The 20,349-nt window shown below is 35.6% G+C and overlaps 1 protein-coding gene across 1 annotated transcript; it reads right to left on the reverse strand.

The window, feature by feature from the left end:
* Positions 1 to 2: 2 nt before the first annotated feature.
* Positions 3 to 594, reverse strand: LOC110675792 (vitelline membrane protein 15a-3-like). Its single transcript, XM_021841594.1, has one exon. It carries the CDS (start codon positions 522 to 524, stop codon positions 159 to 161), a length of 366 nt encoding a protein of 121 aa, XP_021697286.1. The 5' UTR covers positions 525 to 594; the 3' UTR covers positions 3 to 158.
* Between the last annotated feature and the right edge of the window lie 19,755 nt (positions 595 to 20,349).

Here is a 20,349-nt window from a genome sequence, read left to right on the forward strand (position 1 = left end):
AATTGGTTTAAATAAATTAGATTTATTTGCTTGTCGAATTAAATACATCTTACTTCAAGTAATTGTACTTTACCACAATAACAACACTTTCCATTCAATCGAGTATGTTCACACTTCAGGCAAATTGTTCCTCCGCTTCAGTCTAATAGTCGATCCGCTTATTCTTCGAACTGATCGAACGAGTCGGATTCCGGAGCTCGGTAGTGTGGGGCTGGTGCGTATCCGTGTCCATGTCCGTGCACAGGGAGGCATGGGACGTGAGCTACGCTTGGAGCGCATCCGACCAACAGGTTGGCACCACACTTGGCGTGTGGGGCGTGCACTGGGTAGGTGTGGACAACTGGAGCTGGTGCTGGGTGAGCGTGGTGTCCGTAATGGGCTGGTGGTGGTGGTGGTGGTGGTGGGTGAGCGTGGTGTGGTGGTGGGGGTGGAGCGTGGTATGGCTTCGGTGGTGGGGGTGGGTAGTTTGGCATGGCGCTGGCTGCGGCCACGGCGAAGAGAGCCAAGATGATGAACTTGTTCATGGTTCCGGTAAAGTTGGATGGATTCCTTCCGAAGTCGTTGGAAATACTATGTAACTGCACTGATACTGTGTAGCGAACTGATGCTCCAATCCACCGATTCCACCGGGTTTTATAATTGGAAATTGCTTACCGTAACTGTTTGATTGGCGGACAAAATGTGGAACTTTGGTCCCCTTATTTTGAACGCGTCGCGGCGGCAGTCTGTTTCGGTTAACAAAAATGCTTGAGTTTGCGTTGTTGTGGTTTTCAGTTCAAAATTAAGCTGCGTTTGTGGCATTTGGATAGGTCACGACTTGAAGACAAGCAATGAATATCGTTGGTGTTTTTACACCTTATAAATTCCAATAATTGGTTGATCTACGTAACTTTTATTCTATACGTCTCTATCTAAACAAATATTTAATGAGCCATTATTTGCGATGGTGAATCTCCGCCAAAGTTACATGAAGAGCGTACATACTTTCCGTTGACTTTGATTGAAGTTTACCTTCGTAAGTTATGGCTCATCAAACATTCATTTAGATTAAAATTATTTCATTTTATAAGTTCGTTCTGATACTTCCATATTTAGTTATAATTTGTTCCAAAGAAGTTCAGTTAATAATGTTAAGTAAAATGATTCATTGATTGCTTGGGACTTTTTCTAATAACGTTCGAATAGTATGAAGCTCTGTGAATTGAATTCCAAGCTTCAAGCTTCGTAATCAATTACACTAAATTATTTTGAGTGTTTCAAATGATGGTACCAACTGGCATGTATTAGGTTGTTGAAATACTATTCTCTAACAGGACTGACCTAGTGCAACTTTCGACACATCATTTGCTGCATGGCGCTTTCAGCATTCATAAATTTTTCCCAATCTAACATTGAGTACACGGGATTGTGTGTTACATTCAGTAGCATTGCAAAACGATACTTGCTTATGGAGTGCAGTAAGATCGAGGCGGTGAGTGACGAATATGCAATAGGAGTCCCCCTGTGGGCTTTCCTTTGCCGAGTGGTTAGAGTCCGCGGCTACAAAGCAAAGCCATGCTGAAGATGACTGGGTTCGATTCCCGGTCGGTCCAGGATCTTTTTGTAATGGAAATTTCCTTGACTTCCCTGGGCATAGACTATCATCGTACCTGCCACACGATATACGAATGCGAAAATGGCAACTTTGGCAAAGAAAGCTCTCAGTTAATAACTGTGAGGAGTGCGCATAAGAACACTAAGCTGAGAAGCAGGTCCCAGTGAGGACGTAATGCCAAGAAGCAAAAGAAGGGTCCCTTTGTTGAAATGCACCCAATTGCGGATATATCATGGAAATAATGAAATTATGATACAATAAAGATGCTCTATTAGAGGAAGCTATTAAAGAAAGCATTGTTTGCCTAGAATAACACATCTTTTCACATTTTATTTTTGCATTGTATCTCCTCCAGTTTCGGGCAAGTTAGTTTTCTGTAGGATATCATCTTAAACCCCCTTGCCTTCCAACACCATATCTCAGATGTTTTCAAATTATATGATTCCATGTTTTGAATTTGTCACTTATCTCTTCTTTTGCAGTGGAAACATTCAATATGGTATGGATATCATAACTTTGAGACAATTCAATATTGTGTCCGGTTTTGGAAGCCACCTTCCTTGATTGATAATTTTCGTTCTAAATTACAAGTTTAAATTTTATGTTCATTATTTAAATGTCTACATTACTTAATTTCCTTCCATTGCAATTTTTCTGTACTTCCAATTTATGTGCCCTTATCAGTCCTGCAAATATCAACTGACATTTCCTCCCACCGAAAAATCTCAACTGTTTTCAATGTGATGAAACTGCCAGTTTGATTACACCACAGCTAAGAAATTGTGCTACCGTAAACTAGGGGCAAATTGATCATTGCACGCTCAAAAAAGAGTTCTTGAAAACGTGAACTGTCAAAAATACACCGTGAACTACCATCATCGTTCTCGGAACTAGGCAACGCGTTCACATAAACATGATCTAGTTCACGGTGTATTTTTGCTTGTTGACGAGTTCACGTCTGCTGTTCACGGATACAAGAACGGATTTTTTTCTGTGTATTTTGCAACATTTTATAATTCATTCCATAGTTTTTCAATTATTGTTAAAATAATTTCGGCAAAACCAGTAATTCATTGATCTCTATTAGATTAAATATTGAAAACGACAGTAGGGTAGTTAAAAATTCGTTTTTGCTCCACATCGTTCATTCCATTCTAGATCAAATTCTGAATGTGTCCTATTGAAATTGTAGCTCATTTGGATGAAAACTGAGACTGCAGAAGCCCTTCAAAGTTTGTACAGGAAATACTATGGGAAAAGCAAGCAATTCATTCAATTGATCGAAGGACGCCTCAGTATTTGTTATTGAGTTGAAAATTTTTGGCTGTAATAATTGAGGTTCTCTATGGGCATCACTGGATATATGCAGTGAAACTTAGTAGCCATGATTTGAGTGTGCTATCTTTTTAGCCAGATGCAGCAATGTTGCCTGTTCACACATAACATATGCAAAGATTGCAAATATTAAGATCGGGAAACGTTCGATAATGTTGGGAAACAATGATTGAAGAAAAAAATATTATTAAAACATAAAAATTATTTCTTAAAATGAAAATGTTTTCTGCCATTCTCTCCAATACTCATGATGCATCGCCACAGAATATGATCTTTTCGGAAATCAAAATTGTTCCTATATCATTACGTGAAAAAAAAAATATTTTCCCTAGTCTTTCCATTCACCTAAATATACTTTAAACTAGAACTGACTCAATTATATTAGATCGTAATGGAATAAATCTTGAGCATGAGCATAGATGACCGTACAATTCGTAGTTGCTACTCCGTGATTGACCAGAACAATCGAAGTTGCACAGGGAATTTATGAATGCGGCTTGGGATTAGCTTACCATTCTTCAATGTGCACAAATTGAGAGCTCAAATTTTAAAAGTCAATAACGGCGCCGGCCACGTCCTTACGGTCATCGGGGAAGGGAAGGAATGTTAGTTTGACAACCGTTGTTACTAGAGACCGAGTATACCTCTGCATCTCCACAGTTGTCATGGAAAGGATATTTGGTTAGTGGGATAAGGTAAAGATCTGGGAGTCACCAATGGTTGGCGATGCGATCCATGATATAATCACGCCTTATCGGATTCGCGATATAATTTGATAAACGCATTGTACCCCGAACAAGTGTTCATCACTCGCCCACTCAAGAGCAAGCGACTCGATCAATAGATCAAACACTACTAACGATCCGCGGCGCTTTTTCATTTCACTACTCGACCTACGCTCGACATGTTTGATCCTGCCCTCGTCACCCGCCCCTGCAGGAGCAAGGTTCATGATCGGAAGATCAAACAGAACTCCGTAATGGAGTATATCTTATTCAAAAATTGTACCGAAAGTTATTTGCATTTCCTTTGTTGCCACTCTGGATATACGCAAGTAACCACTAGCTTGCTAATTCGCCTTTTTGGCCTCATAGGGCTATTATACGGCTAATATAGAGCATGTCAGCTGTATAATAGCACTATATTGGCACAGAAGGCGAATCAGCGCGCTATTGGTTACTTGGGTATGTTGTCTTTAGTTAGTTTCAATACAATGTCGATTACTGTATTGGTGGCATTACTTTTTTTGACGTATCAATGTCCTTATACCAACATGCAAATATTACAGTAGATAGAAATACTATACACTAGAAAGCTTGGAATCTCTGCGATGCCAACGGGATATTTACCATCCTTGGAACCAAATGTTATTTAGTTCAGACGTGATTTTTCGTAAAAGTGATGATCTACAAAGTTGTTTCATAATCTTGAACCCCTAGAAACTGATATCCGGGCTTATGAAAAACCAGTTCTGGAGTATTTTTTTTTTGAAGTTGAGTCCATACTTTCATGCGACACTACATAATTCATGATTTTTTTAGTGATATTGCATTCTATGGATTTTGAGATAAATTGCATTTTGTGGGAAAACTGCACAGTCTACGGCTTATTTGGCCGCTTTGAATCTGGTATCTGGGTTTACGCGATCAATTATTGAATGTAAGTATATGCTGTTAAGCAATATATCAAATAATATGATTTTAAAAGATTTATTGTTGTATGGGAGAGTTACACAGTTTAGAACTTATTTGGCCACTTTGAAATCGTAAGGGGATTACCAAGTAATTAATACTTGGACCAGCTTCCAAAATGGTCCAAATGCTTTTGCAAGATACATCAAATCTCTGCGGCGATTTTGAACTGATATAAGTTTATGATCATTGAGAAATAATTTTACATTCTTTGTTTGTATGTCAGCAAGCCCAGTAACTTAACATATGAAATACAGTGGGATTCCGTTTTTGGCAACAAAGTCGAAATTTTCAGTTGCCAAAAACGGAACCGTGCCAAAATCGGAACCCATTTTTTAAATTTTATTTTTTAACTATTGGTTTTCAAAACATCATTAGAATGTTATTACATCATCCTTATGGAATCATATGGCATCAAGACTTCGGAATGATTCACTTCGAAGCAGATTTTCATAGGGTTGGAATATGCTGTGAATCTATATCCCCGTTATATTGATTGTGCCAAACGTTCTACAAACTTTTCAATGTGTTTGATGATTTTTTATAAGCATTGTTTACACTATTTGTATGTGTGGGTAATGTAAAATCAATAATCGCATAAGTGACCCGTATCCAAGAACTGGACATTTCATGTGAAAGAATACAAAAAAAACAATGTATTACTGTATTCTTACAAAGACATACTTACAAATCAAAACCGCTGGGTGTTACAAAACTTCATGTGCACATTAAAAATAAGTTCAACTTTTAGGTGGTAGCGTAAAATTTGACGAAATTGGGTTAGTTTAGAAGCTCTTCTTTAATTTATGCTTCTGATAAAACAAAGCATCTCATAACCAGTGCTGGGAATGGTAATTGTAGTAGGCTTGAATTTTTTTGCGAAAATCACGTGGCTCTCCCAGTACAGTAGTTCAAAAACGTGAATCTCATCAAGTAGCCTATGTTGGGTGCACGAATTTTCTAAATCATGAGTGTCATTGAAGGCTCTAAATGCGGGAAATGCAGTGGAAAATAGAACATTTTTCTACAGTAGTTTTGGGTTGCCCTTAGCAACGGGTGTTTTGCTATTTTCAAGGCATTTTGCCTACAGCAGCGATGGACGTGAGTTTCACTAGCTTCGCTGACTGTGATTGGCTTTGCTTGGCTACTGTAGAGTGAATTTCAGATTTTTTCCCAACCCTGCTCATAACGAATGATTGATTGCAGTCAAAAAGGCAAATATATACAACTACATCATAACTACTGTAATAATTTTTGTTTAAAATGAGTTTTATTTGAGCTTGATATATGATGAACCTACCGCCTTAGATTTTGTTGCAATATTGAAACTTCTCAAGTGTCCAATGAAAATTTTCAAAAGTTTATTATTTTTAGGCTGCTACTAGCACTTTCCAAATTCCTCTGAAATTTTCTCCAGAAATACTCAAAATAGAAATCCACATTATCCCGCTATGTATTCACATAAGAGAAATCCCAAAGAAAGAAATCTTAAGAATTTATTAGGAATCACCAGATTTTGGACATATTACCCTTAATGTACTCCCTTTGAACAACGAAGTAGAGGAAAAGCACTAATTTTCGACATTCGAAAAATATGTGCCAATTTTCAAACTTCCAAGCAAACCGAATTTATATGAATGAGTCGGAAATTAGAGCTTTAAGATATTTGGTCGAATGACGTTTGGTCGAATGGCGTTAAAACTTTCTCGTTGAAAGATTATTTTGGAATACAGTGACCCCACGCAGTTGAATCACCCACAATTTATGAATCAGCTGATTTCAAAAGACAAAATTATTATCAAACTTGTCACAAAACATCACAGAATTATTTTTACACATAGTTTCTTATCAGTAAAAATAATTCTGTGATGTTTTGTGACAAGTTTGATAATAATTTTGTCTTTTGAAGTCAGCTGATTCATAAATTGTGGGTGATTTAACTGCGTGGGGTGACTGTAATTGATCGAAAAATCGTTCGGTTCAACAGATATAGAAGCGAACTAGTATTTTTACACAATGGATGGTATTACAGTTATTTTGGACAAATATACTTGTTAGGAGCTGGTCCTTACCTTCCTTCTGAGTGGACTGTATTTGGGGTGCGATTCCTGGGATGGCTGAACTGGACAAATCGGCGGTTGAGTTGGGTCGTCGGCAGACCTTCTTGGGCACTTCAGTGTGATTTCTCCTTTAGGGGTTTGTCCGTTCAACACACTCAATTAACTTTCACAATTTATTTACAATAGTCCATTACACATTACAGACACTTTATTAACGAAAACTACATTTATTGTACTAACTAACAATTATGATATTTTGGGATTCGGTTCCATAAAATTGGTATCACGGCTCCGTCTGAGCCTTATGCCGACGTATTCTGCACTGGCTGGTAGTTAGGTGACGAAAACTACTGCTTCTTTGAACATCCTATTTAGCGGTGATGCTTATGCTGCACCAAGGGGTCCATCAATGTGACGCAGCACTCGAACAATACTATTTAAAGAAGTCAATAACAAAGCTTTCTAAGGTGTGTATCGAAAAGTAGTCGCAAACATTCAAAACAGTCTCAAAAATGTTGGGTTGAACCCTTAAACATGTTTTTGCTTAGCAATGCTAGACAATATATTTAAAAGGTATGATGCGTTGATATTGTTTCAATAAAATGGCATTTTTTATGATAATTTTTCAAATTTCTAACAGATGACGATGAAAATATTGCATACCTAAACAAAATTGATGTATTAAAAAATGTTATAAATTATAAGAAAAAAATATTTTTGTTTATGCTAATAAATTCTGTTCCACAGCTCTCATGACATAGTGTAAAATATATATTGAAAAATACATTAACAAGCATTTGAGAGCAAATACAAAAATCGAAAAAGTCGATTATTTAGGACATCGATTTTTATATTATTTTTCTAAACGTTTATGGTAATATCGAACGATTGGAACAATTTTTTTTTTCTTTTTTGATTGGAAAAGTTTCTTTGCATATTTATGAAATAAGGTAAGCAAAAAAATGGTACTCTATATAATTACCGCTGTATATGACAGAGCTTCGAAAGTTGATTATACAAAAGTGACTTTCTAAAACCGACCTTATTCCAATAATGGAGCTATCTTAGAGCAATAAATTATTTCTTTGAAATCCGTTGTAAATGCTGTATGAAGTAAACATATTTTCCGCTACAATAAGCTTTTCATCCTATTCTCATGGTCTAATCGCTTATCAAAGTGAATCCTGTGACCCGACGATCCTCCCCATTAACAAACATCCCTCCTAGTAACCTTTGTGGAGATGCAGAGGCAAACACGATCTCCAAATAGCAAAGGTTACACACTAACATTCCTTCCCCCAATCCCACTTGACTGCAAGGACGTGGCCGGTGCCGTCATTGACCCTGTATAAATAGAGGGACTGAATTATGCACACTGAAGAGATTATGGCCAATCCCAATCCCAAATCCAATTATGGCCAATAGTTGATTCTTTGTGCATCTTCACTGACTACAGTTAATCACGGGATAGCAACCATTGATATGTGTAGTCAGTCTAAGCTAAGCTAAGCTAAGTTAAGCTAAAAATAAGCTTTTCATCCTATTTTAAAAAGATAATTGACACCATATTCAGCACATATAGGCTGCACAGACTGATCGTTCACTAACATTAGGCAACGGACAACACGAAACACCCAGTAGCCCAGTGATGAATTTTTCGTTTAACGAAAAGTTTTCACCGACTGGAGCGGGAATCGAACCCACACCCCGTGGTACAATACGCCTAGACGACTGACGCCGCTAACCGCAAAGCCACGAAGCCTGTTTGATATAAACTTTGTTCAATACAAATCATCGAGTCTTCAGAAGACACTTCGAAAATGTAATTTTGTGCAAGATTTTATTTTCTATGCTTGATAAACTTTGTTGTATTTATATAAAAACTGCATATTATTCGATATATTTTTAGTTACTTCAATACTTGCTGACATAATGAAGATTTGCGTGAAAAAAGCTTTTAAAAAGAGAAACTATGCCCAGAGATATACCGTTTTGAATGTTTGCGACAAATTTTCGATGGGGCCCAAATAGCCGTAGCGTAGCTAAAGTGCGGACTTTGGTGAAAGATTCTGCTGAACTGTCGGTAATGAATACCGTAGTCGGTAACTTGGAACAAGAAACGTCAAATCTGCCATAATGGTATTTTCAATCGACTCTTGTACATAAACCGAGATCTAATATGTAGACCCGTTCCATTCCGTTTGTTTTTGGGAAATGTTCTTTAATATCTGCTTGGAAGAAGTGATTGGGAGGTGACTTTACAGGTTAGTTATTTATTTTTTGGCTCACATCTGAGCATGATCTGTAAGGGATCTGTACATATATACTTGTTGTTATAGGGATGAAAGGAGCACGACGAATATGTACCCTTCAAGGATGCGCCTGAAGTCAGCAGCATTTCGTGATGGTACAGAGCATGTCGAGAGAGGGAACGTTTCCCACCAATTAAAAGAATTTTGCCAAAAAGGAGATTATGTGTGCCATGTAAATAAATTTTTGTTGTATAAAAGCGTATGCATTGATTTATTACATTGCAAAAATATCTGCAATTTCGCTGCCTCAATCCAAAATAACCGATGATTCGGTAAATACCATTACCGAGTAGAAGCAGAACTTCGGTAACCACTACCGATCTACCGGTAATTTTGACAGCTCATCCGTCGGGTTCAAAATATAGTCCTTTCGGTATTTTTTTCGTTTACCGAACGGATTACCGACCGTTCAGCTGTTAAGATTTCGGTAAATGAACTACCGACGTCGGGGATTTTTTCTAACTGTGTATGCTGAGGGTCGTGGGTTCGAATCCCGCTGGTCGAGAATCTTTTCGTAAAGGAAATTTTCTCGATTCCCAGGGCATAGAGTATCTTCGTACCTGCCACACGATATACACATGCAAAAATGGTCAATCGGCAAAGAAAGCTCTCAGTTAATAACTGCGGAAGTGCTCATAAGAACACTAATCTGAGAAGCAGGCTTTGTGCCAGTTGGGACGTAACGCCAGAAAGAAGAAGAAGACTACTTTTCGATACACTCCTTACATGATCGGGGCCTTCCTTTGCCGAGTGGTTAGAGTCCTCAGCTACAAAGCAAAGCCATTCTGAAGGTGTCTGGGTTCAATTCGGTCCAGAATCTTTCCGTAATAGAAACTTCCTTGACTTCCCTGGGCATGAAGTATCATCGTACCTGCCAATTGATTTACGAATGCGAAAATGGCAACTTTAGCAAAGGAAGCTCTCAGTTAATAACTGTGGAAGTGCATTGAACACTAAGCTGAGAAGCAGGCGCTGTCCTAGTGGAGACGTAATGCCAGAGAAAGAAGAAGATCTATATGAATATTATTAACTACACTCTACAATGTGATTAGTATATGTACTAGCGTATATCTATATAAATAAAAATGAAATGGTGTTTGTATGTCACGAAATGGCTTTTGAACGGGTCAACGGGTTTTCATAATTCTTTCACTGTTGTATTCGACAGGAGTTGTGACGTGATCGTGCGGTGAAAAAGTCTAGGAAAGTTTTCGGAATAATCAGGAAAACGGGAGAAAACTAATGTACAGTTTTGTATGGAAGATTTTATAACATTTTTCAACAGCCTACTTGATGGCAAGACAAAGTTTGCCGGGACCACTAGTATAGAATAAATTATTCTTGTAAATGTTTTTATTCCTCAGTAATTTTTGGATTGAAAGAAGGGAAGATGCTCAAAGCTGATCAAGGTCTGTTAAATTCGTTATTCTTTCAAAATATCATCATATTTTGGAAAAAAATCTTCAATATTTTTTTCTCGCTCAGTTATTGGAATATTGAACTTTGTTGAATTTATTATTCTTTCAAGATGTCATCATTCTTTATAGATAACTGCTGATCTTTATCAGATCAGCAGTTACCTATAAATAATGATGACATCTTGAAACATCTACTAAAAACTTGTGTGAATGCCCGGATCCTCTATTAAGTATCAAATTTTACAGTGTATGGTGCGTGAGTATTTGTAACGTGGGGACCAGACCTGATAATCATAGAACGAATTGTTCGCCTTGAATTGTATGCATATACGTAGAATGAAGAGGCCAATTTTGATGGCTTATAGTAAAAGATTTTAATGAAGTGCATCAAAAGTTCCACCTGTAGGATACGTTTTCCCTCTCATGATGAATTATTGCTGTGGTTATGATTTCCATCCAAGTTACATTCCTTGGGATGGCGGAGTCGATTACTCCGATCGATAATAAGTTGATAATTAATTCAATCGAAATTAATCAAAGAAAAGAATTATATTTATTATATGTATCACGTGAGATTAGACGGTGACAAAAATTGAATTGCTTCCATTTGAGATCAGATTGTCGCATTTCATCCAATTCGCAGAATCAGCCGGAATGTGAAAAATGACATTATGTAACGTCACAACACAAGGGGTCAATCTATTTTGTGGGTGAGTATGGGTGATCAACTGGAATCTCCAAATATCTCTCGTCTTCTATTTTCTGTAAATCTGAATTGAATGCGATTACTTGTTAAAAAAATATTAAGAAAAAAAAAACACTTGTCATCTTTTTGTCATTTCATTCACAGGCAAACAGGTTTGAATAAAAAGAATTTTTCTTAGATTTTAAGTACAATACATTTTGAGTGTAATCTAAAATTACTATTTCTGCTCATAGACATCTAAGAGATCAATGAGATAAAAAGGAGGTGAGGAGAAGGTCGTTGTGTGATTGTATTAGTACAGTGTAAAACCAAAACAAACATTGAGGGGATATGGGTGACGTCATACGGTTTCAATGAAATGCTGTGAGTGAGTAAAGAAGCCTCCATAGCGTGGTAAAAGTCGAAATCAGTCCGGAAAAAAAATCTACAGCTAACACCTAGACGTAAAACTCGTTCAAATAAATTCCAGAAATATTACGATTGTTAAGAAAATTTTCCGATTTTCGGTAGCCGCAGAGTTCTTTCGCAGCTGTCAAAGTTCTACTGCAGGCTTCGAAATCATTCTATCATTGAAGCAAACAATTCAATCATAGTATGATTGAAAGAGAAAACGTAATGAAAAATAGCAACAAACAACAATCATCAAGACCACGATAAAAAGAAACAAGGTATTATATTCCGAAAAATTACATTTGGTAGTGACGTCATTACTATCGCAATCTCGAATGAGTACAAGAGAAAGCAAAGCCTGCTCTCTTTTACCACCCTACTAGCCCCATGCTTGGCGATAGGAATGACGACACATCATCCTAAAATAAAACAAAAGTTAGAACTGAATTACATAAATTTCCTCCCGTGCTATCCTCTCGACCTGATTTTTTCATGTTTTTGTTTGAGTAACAACCCTCGAACAACCTTGGCAACGAAAAGGTTGCTAGAAACGAAGCTCCAGAAACATTCGTTAACAAACGGTATGACGTCACACATAGTCACATTGCAATGGGTTGCTGTTTTGAAAACTAAAGCGATTCACTAATAAATACAAACAGTTGTGTATTATACAAAATCATCTCCTCACCTCTATTAAAGCACATTGCTTAGAGATGGCTTTGAATGTTGTTTTTTTTAAGCAAGATAAATAAAATTTAAAGTATATTTAATAAATCTGTTATTGCTTTAGCATGTTAAAAAGCATGCAACATTTACTCAACTTATTCGAACTTGCACGGAACTGTTTAACGTTGAGCATCGAGAAATGTCAAGTCATCTCGTACGGTAGAAAGCGCAGCCTAATTCGCTTCCCAAATGAACTATCAGGGACGATGCTTGAACGTGATTTAGGTGTTACATTGGACGAGAAGCTCACTTTCAACTGTCATTAGAACGATGCCATCTCCAGAGCAAATAAACAACTTGGTTTCGTTTTGAAAGTTTCAAGTGGATTCAAGGAACCGCTCACCCTGAAAGCATTAAGTGAATGCCTAGAGATGCTATTAGAAAGTCAGCAAAAATTAATAACGCCAAACAATTTTTCGACTGGGCTGTGTCGCAAAAGGTGAAAGATCAATTTAAAAAAGATTGGGAATTTATCTATGCAACTGAAAATGACTATCTAGAGGATTTTCTAACCTTGTTCCAATTCCTGGAACAAAAAAATATCATTCATTTATACCAAAAGACGAACGAAGCATTTTTGCTAGTGAATTCTCAGATGCACATGAAAACCAAGAAAATACAGCATGCTTTGTTCTTAATAATACAAAGAAACGAAAATCTTCTGGTGTTAGCAACCAAAGACAATCTTCCCGGTTGAAAAAATAGATAGTATTAGGATGAAAATGTAAGTTATATACTCAAGGGGTGAATCACTTCTGATGCATCTGATAAATCAAAATAATTTCATGCATTGAAATGCATTTAAATGCACACTCAGCAAATTTTTAATTCATGGCTTGCTTCAGCTAACTGTTGTCCTTTTTGAAATGTCAAACTCCATCTTCCACAAACTCAAGAGGAGCTGCCACCTCACCCAAAATCGTTCCAAGAGGGACTAACAACGCTGTAGATATCTGGGGCCCAGATAGCCGTAGCGGTAAACGCGCAGCTATTCAGCAAGACCAAGCTGAGGGTCGTGGGTTCAAATCTCACCGGTCGAGGATCTTTTCGGGTTGGAAATTTTCTCGACTTCCCAGGGCATAGAGTATCTTCGTACCTGCCACACGATATGCACATGCAAAAATGGTCATTGGCACAGTAAGCTCTCAGTTAATAACTGTGGAAGTGCTCATAAGAACACAAAGCTGAGAAGCAGGCTCTTTCCCAGTGGGGACGTAATGCCAGAAAAGAAGAAGAAGATATCTTGGATTTATGTTTTAGTTTCGGATATTGCCATTTGGGTTACTAATCCAATTAAAAAATCTTCAAATCCCCCCTTTGGCAGTTATTTCCAGTTAGGCGGCTTACAAGGTGGACTCCGGCTATAAGGGAGCGCGAAATAGATCACATCGCCAAAGCAGATTGTTGGCATGCTCAACGAAGATGCAAACATGTCTTTAATAGTATTGCTGTGTGCGTTTGAAATGCAAATATCAAATGCGGGAACACCAAACGCGGTAAGATTTTTCACAAGAAATGCGATGTCAAATATAGATTTTTCTTGCTAGGGCGGCGGTGATTTCTATAATCGTTGCTAGGTGTCCTTTGATTGTTTTGTGTTACCGCATTTGGAAGACGTTTAGTCAAGATTTGCATCTCAAATGCAAACAGCAATAAATAGTTTTCTTGTCGAAACTTCTGATTCGTAGACGGCAAAGTGAAGTGGGTGTCTGTGGAAGCTGTGTTACGGTTTTTTTCTTAACAGGGTTGTGGTTTATAGAAAGGTGTTTGCAATGCCGTGAAATAAATTGAATTGACGAAGACTCGAACCTTTTTATTATAATGATTCATTTACTAAACCACACTTGAACAATTAAACACAGCTGTTCGGGATCTCCGAGAGACCCTTGTTGTGGTTAATTTTTGAATATTTCCATCTAGACTTGGATTGGAAAACTCGGTGGATTTATATCCGACACCAGTAAAGCGTACACTGTTTGGTTGATCGAGAAGAATGTTACAATTAATCCAGATTTTTAGGCGCACTGTTTTTATGGGAGCGTAGGACAATGTATTCCTGATAAGCACTTTTTATCTTCTCCGTGTTGTACGCAGGGATCTTCCTTGCATAAATGTATGATGTCCTCAAAAATCATATGCCCAATAGCTCAAAGACCCCTGAGCACCGTCAGTCAGGCTTCTATTTCAAATATTAGGTATATATTTCCAGTTTGAACCAACTACTTCATAACCTGAAACAAATAAAATATGCGATTAATTACAGAATATCAGAGAAAGCTTATTTTTGTTGGAAACGGTTTCAAAACTTTCAAAACAAACAATGGCGCGTTGCTATTTGGCAACAACAGGCCAGGGCTAAGTTGATATGAATGTCCAAAAAATGCATTTGATGCAAACTGATGCACATTTAATGTGCATTGAACAAGTGATCCACCCCTTGTATATACTGAATAATTGAATAAATAAAATTAAAAAAATAATAATAATCTTATTTGTTCCATAGAAAAGAAAGAATCCCATTTCAGTGTAATGAAAAATTGAGGCAGAAACATTTTTTTCAGTTTTTCTTAGCGGTGTAATTATTCTTGAAAAATATCATCCATTCCGACTTATAATTCATTAAAACCGATCCCATAACTTTTTTTTTTCAGATTTTTTAGAAAATTTGCAATTGCTTTGCTGAAAAATCTTTGTTGTTCCGATGATTCGATTGAAATCTGGGTTTTCAAAGAAAAGGCTTTCATGGTCATTTTCCACAAAATTGGCCATAACTCAAAAACGAAAAAAAAAATACATTTCAAAAATTTCAGCGATTAAAGCTTTTGAAATTGTCTTCTCAAAAATATATTTTTTGCAGTTTTCCACTAATTTTAACATAGTTTTTCCGGCTTTTCTTTACGAGTTTTCTCAACGGTGGAAAATTTTGTGGAAAACTTTTTACAGTTAATATTTTTTTTTATTCCTGAGAAAATTTGCTTTCATTTTCATAGAAAAAACTTTGTTTCTATGATGCTTCGTTCTTGAGTTATGATTTTTCAAAGTAAGTAGTGTCAGGGGAAAACAAAAAAATTCCAACTGAGTTTTCCGGGAAAATAGGCGACCCTGAATTTTTCTCATTTTTTTTAATCATATATTGATGAGCCCTGCCTGTGGAAAAAGTTTCATGAAAATCTGAGACCCTTCGGCCCACTTTGTACGGAAATAAAAAAAAATCCACTTATGTGGAATAATTATGGATGAAAGAAGTTTGCATGAAAATCACAGCAAATCGATGTGGACGTTCATGAATCAATCCATAATTTTAAACACACAGATCGGACGTGTGGATTTTTATCAGTGCAGTAAAGGCAGTCGGAGAGTCAAGCTTTTACGAGTTCTGCCATCTAGATCTAATGATTGTCTAATCACATTACCTGCCATCATCCTCCAAACGAACATGCTCCACAAGCATATAAATCCAAAACTTGGATGATGTTCACTAGGCCCGCCCAGTAGAAAAATTTAAAAATCAAGCAATGTCATGCAGATTCTTGAAATACTTGGTTCCGGTTCACCTCCGGATATAATTAACATTGTCCGAGGCAGTGTTCTAATAAACATGAATTATATAGCATTTAAGAGCCAGTTCTCGAGAGCCGCAACCCCATCTTGTATCGATGTTCTTCGATCAGGCTGAAATTTTCAGGGATCGTTCTTCTACATAAAAGAAGATGTTTTGCAAAATATTAGATTTTTTATTAGGGGGAAGTGGTACAAAATAACCACTAATGATTTATTTTTTTAATACAGAATTAATTGGTTCTTCTTATAGCTATAGTACAAATGCAAGGATTTGTATGAAATTTGGCATGTTTACTTTACGTTCTATGAACTTCAAAATGAACATGGCATTTTGATTTGAAAAATGTTTAAAAAATAACTGTTTTTTTTTCTATAAAATTAGTTTGTTTTGTTCAAATTGACTTATTTTCTTGTGAACCGAATTAGGTAAAAATGGTTGAAGGTCAATATGTTAAATTTAATTGTTTCCTTGTTATAAACATGATTGATCATTTTACACGCATTTATTATTCAGTTACCATTGACAAACAATTGAAAAGAAAAAAAAAGGAAGGAGGATGAACTTCTTTGCTCCGTGATGAACTTATATTAGTGATAGTGTCGACAAATACACCCACAACGTTTATACAACTATATTGAATGAAAAATATGCTTTTTATTTAGTGATTGTAGCATAATAATACACGAAGTTATAGTTTAAGTGTATAGTGACACCATATTGCAAAAATATGCTGTAAATACAGTTTAAAATATTAAAAAGAGGCTGTCCGGAATTCGAGCCAAATGTTTTAAAATCCAAACATTGTATTGGAATCGTGTTTCGATGCCATAAGTATACAATTTTCAAATAAAACTGAAATAATACTTTGAATATCATCAAAACATGAGTAATATGGAATAAGACAGCCATTCCATGAAAAACCGATCTAGTGGGTCTCCGAATTCCGTGAAAATTTGCTATTTTGTTCCTTATCCGAAATAAGGATACACGTATTTTTGGATTTTTTGATTAGGGTGACCATTTCCGAAATAGGGTAACCAGAAAAATCGTGATTTTGCAAAATTTTTATTTTTAAAAATATTATAACTTTTGAACCGTTTGACCGATTTTCAATCTTTTTGAACGAAATGAAGGCTAAAAATTATGACTTTTTGGGAAAAATATAAAATTTCACAAAAATTGTGTTTTTTACATGAATAAACTCAATAGTTTCCGTTTTTTCGTGTTTGAAGGCCTCGGGACCAAAGGGGCTATTGCTGCTCTCATTTTTTATTAAAAGTTCAGAAAATTTTACGTAAGCTGTCAAATTTTCAGCGATGTATGTTTTAAGTTTTTGAAATATACTTTTTTGAAAATAAAAATCAATCATTTTTCATCGGCACACACTGTAGATCTCAGCGCATTAGATTTGTAATGTTTAAAAAAAATCATAACTTTTGAACAGCTCAACCGATTTCCAATCTATTTTTATGGAATGAAAGCTTAAGGTCTCAACTTTTCAGAAAAAAAAAGAAAACTTTGAAAAAAAAAATTTTTTTACATTAAAATATATGAAAATTTCTAAAAAAAACTAAAATTTTTATATTTTTTCACTTTTAAACATATTGTATCAGATTTTTCAATTTTGTCTGAATAGTTGAAATTTTAAGCTTTCATTCCATACAAAAAGATTGGAAATCGGTTAAGCTGTTCAAAAGTTATGATTTTTTTTTAAACATTACAAATCTAATGCGCTGAGACCTACAGTGTGTGCCGAACAAAAATGACTGATTTTTTATTTTCAAAAATATATATCTCAAAAACTAAAAAACATACATCGCTGAAAATTTGACAGTATACATAAAATTTTCTGAATTTTCAAGAAAAAATGAGAACAGCGATAGCCCCTTTGGTCCCGAGGCCTTCAAAACACGAAAAAACGGAAACTATTGAGTTTTTTCATGTAAAAAACACAATTTTTGTGAAATTTTATACTTTTCCTGAAAAGTCAAAATCTTTAGCCTTCATTTCGTCCAAAAAGATTGAAAATCGGTCAAACGGTTCAAAAGTTATAATTTTTTTAAATAAAAATTTTAATAAATCGCGATTTTTCTGGTCACCCTATTTCGGAAATGATCACCCTAATCAAAAAATTAAAAAATACGTGTATCGTTATTTTGGATAAAGAACAAAATAGCAAATTTTCACGGAATTTGGAGACCCACTAGATCGGTTTTTCATGGAATGGCTGAAGAACTATACTGTGCGTCGTTCAATACGGATTCATTGAACCAATCAGTGGGGATTGCAGTTTAAACCACAAACATGTCTATTCAAACAACTAAATCACACACATTTCTCACTTTTGTATTTTTAAACGAATACTGAACCCATGCATTCTATTAGTTATTAAAGGCGTGATATATTTAGTTGATTTTGAAAAGCTTTGCATAGTTTAATTTAATAATTTCTTGTTAACACATAGTTGTTCGTATTTTGATTGAAAAGTGCCCGGATTTATAATTTGCTACATTTTTTGTTGTAGTGTTTGAACTTAATCAGGTAACCAAGTTACAATGAGCACAATTTAAAGCTTGTCAACTATCTCATAATAATCTATAGTTTTTCAAGATGTGTTTATTACTATTCTAAATGAAACCCATTTTGCAGAACTATACTTTTCATAAGGAAAAAGTGAGTCAAAATGACCCCCAATATTTTTGTGTCAGAAAATACACAAAATCACAAGAACTACTGTAACGTATGAACGGATTTTACTAAAAAATATGTTAATTTTTAATACAAAATTTTCGTGAAAAAATGCAATTTTTAACAATCTTCCTCTCTCTTTCACTCTTTCGTGAAATTCGCAAACATCAAGGCCAGTAAAAGTCAAAGTTCCATTCAAGATGTAAACACTACAGTGTCTCATATGTGCATATGCCATATGTGCAGTCAGTCTAAACTAAGCTAAACTCAATTATTTACTAAATGATCTCTAGCAGACATACCATCACATAAGGTACACACACATGTGGCCCTCCCAATCGATCCCATTAAAACATTACCAAAAAATGCGGTAGTTGATTCCCAACCAAACAGCGCGAGAAGAAACAACGCTGATTACTAAACCACCGAGGCTGCCAACGACAACATTGGTGCAAAGCCTAATTGTTATCCACATCATCGCTTTTGCAAGGAAATCATATTTCTTTCAGATATGGCAGCAGCAACACGGTATAATATAATCGGTATTACAACAACAGACAAAAAGCCATCATGCGCTGCTTATACCGTCTGGATTTTGATTCACCACGGTGCACCTCAAATAAAAGCCCTTGAGTTGCCCTACAAAACTTCATATTTACTTTTTTGACCTATTTCGGTTGACAAAAATAAGTCGATATGAACAAAAACAAACAAATTTTACAATAAACAATATTTTTTTATTTGAAACTTTTTTTTTTGAAAAATTTCGTTAATTTGGCATGTTGTTTGGGATTTAGATGATTGTACCTAACTGGCAAGGCAGTAATCTAATGTCAAGGTATACCCGCAGTGGCGCGGGAAGTGGGTAGGACAGGTAGGACATGTACTACGCACAAAAACAGCTGGGTAGGACAGTCAAAGGAGTGTCCTACCCACGATTCAACGAAAAAAAAACAACAGAATGTATGAAAAATAAATTAAAATATATATCATCTCTTTAATATAGAAACAAACTCGATCAACGTCGTTCTTATTCTTATGGAGCATGGAAGACACGGTAAGGGTTTTCATGGTAGTCTCATGACTAGTAAAACGTGACATAGTTTATGCATGACCCCCAAAAGTTCTGGCTTGTGAGAAGAGCGATTGAGAATATCTTTAGTGAAAATCCTGGAAAACTAACTGTAAGAATTACTACAAGAAAATTCTTTAACCCTCTAATACCCAAATTTTTTTTTCGATTTAAGTATTATTTTTCGTTATCTAAAATCATTCTAAACACGTTTTGGGCAATTATTTATTTTTATTTGTAATTTTTAAATTTTGGTTTTGATTTTCAAAATTTTTATTTTTGAACATCCCTAGCTTTTTTGATTTTTTCTTGAAACCTTTTCTAGTTGTTGATTTTTGGCAATAATAAAAATTTAATTTTTTACGGTGCTTTTAAAAACATTGAATTTTCATTTTTTTTCGGAGCGTATTTTATTTTCCGTGTAGCTAACGGAAAAACAGGTTTGAAATTATATTAATACCACCAGGTTCTTCTTTTGTGATAGGTTGATAGTAGAAAAATATGAAAGGTACGATTTTTTATATTACACGTTAAATGAACCCCAGACATTTGTAGGTTATATAAGAATGCAATTTTTCAAACAATTTTTAAAAACACAAAAAAGTTTCAAAAGTCATAAAAAACTTTTCTTATATGCGTGTTATGAGACAAGGTATAAGCCAAAATAAAAAATCATTTTGATTTCCGAGCTACGAAAAAATACACAAAATTCCAAAGTGTACCCCGTCTAAAGGCGGGGTTGGGTATTAGAGGGTTAATCTTTAGAATAACAAATGGAGCAATCTTCTATGGCAT

This window comes from Aedes aegypti, chromosome 2 (genome assembly GCF_002204515.2).
Source record: "Aedes aegypti strain LVP_AGWG chromosome 2, AaegL5.0 Primary Assembly, whole genome shotgun sequence".
NCBI lineage: Eukaryota > Metazoa > Arthropoda > Insecta > Diptera > Culicidae > Aedes > Aedes aegypti.

Bases quoted from the DNA above. Each gene is read 5' to 3' on its own strand.
- LOC110675792 (XM_021841594.1), bottom strand. From the start codon at position 524: ATGAACAAGTTCATCATCTTGGCTCTCTTCGCCGTGGCCGCAGCCAGC.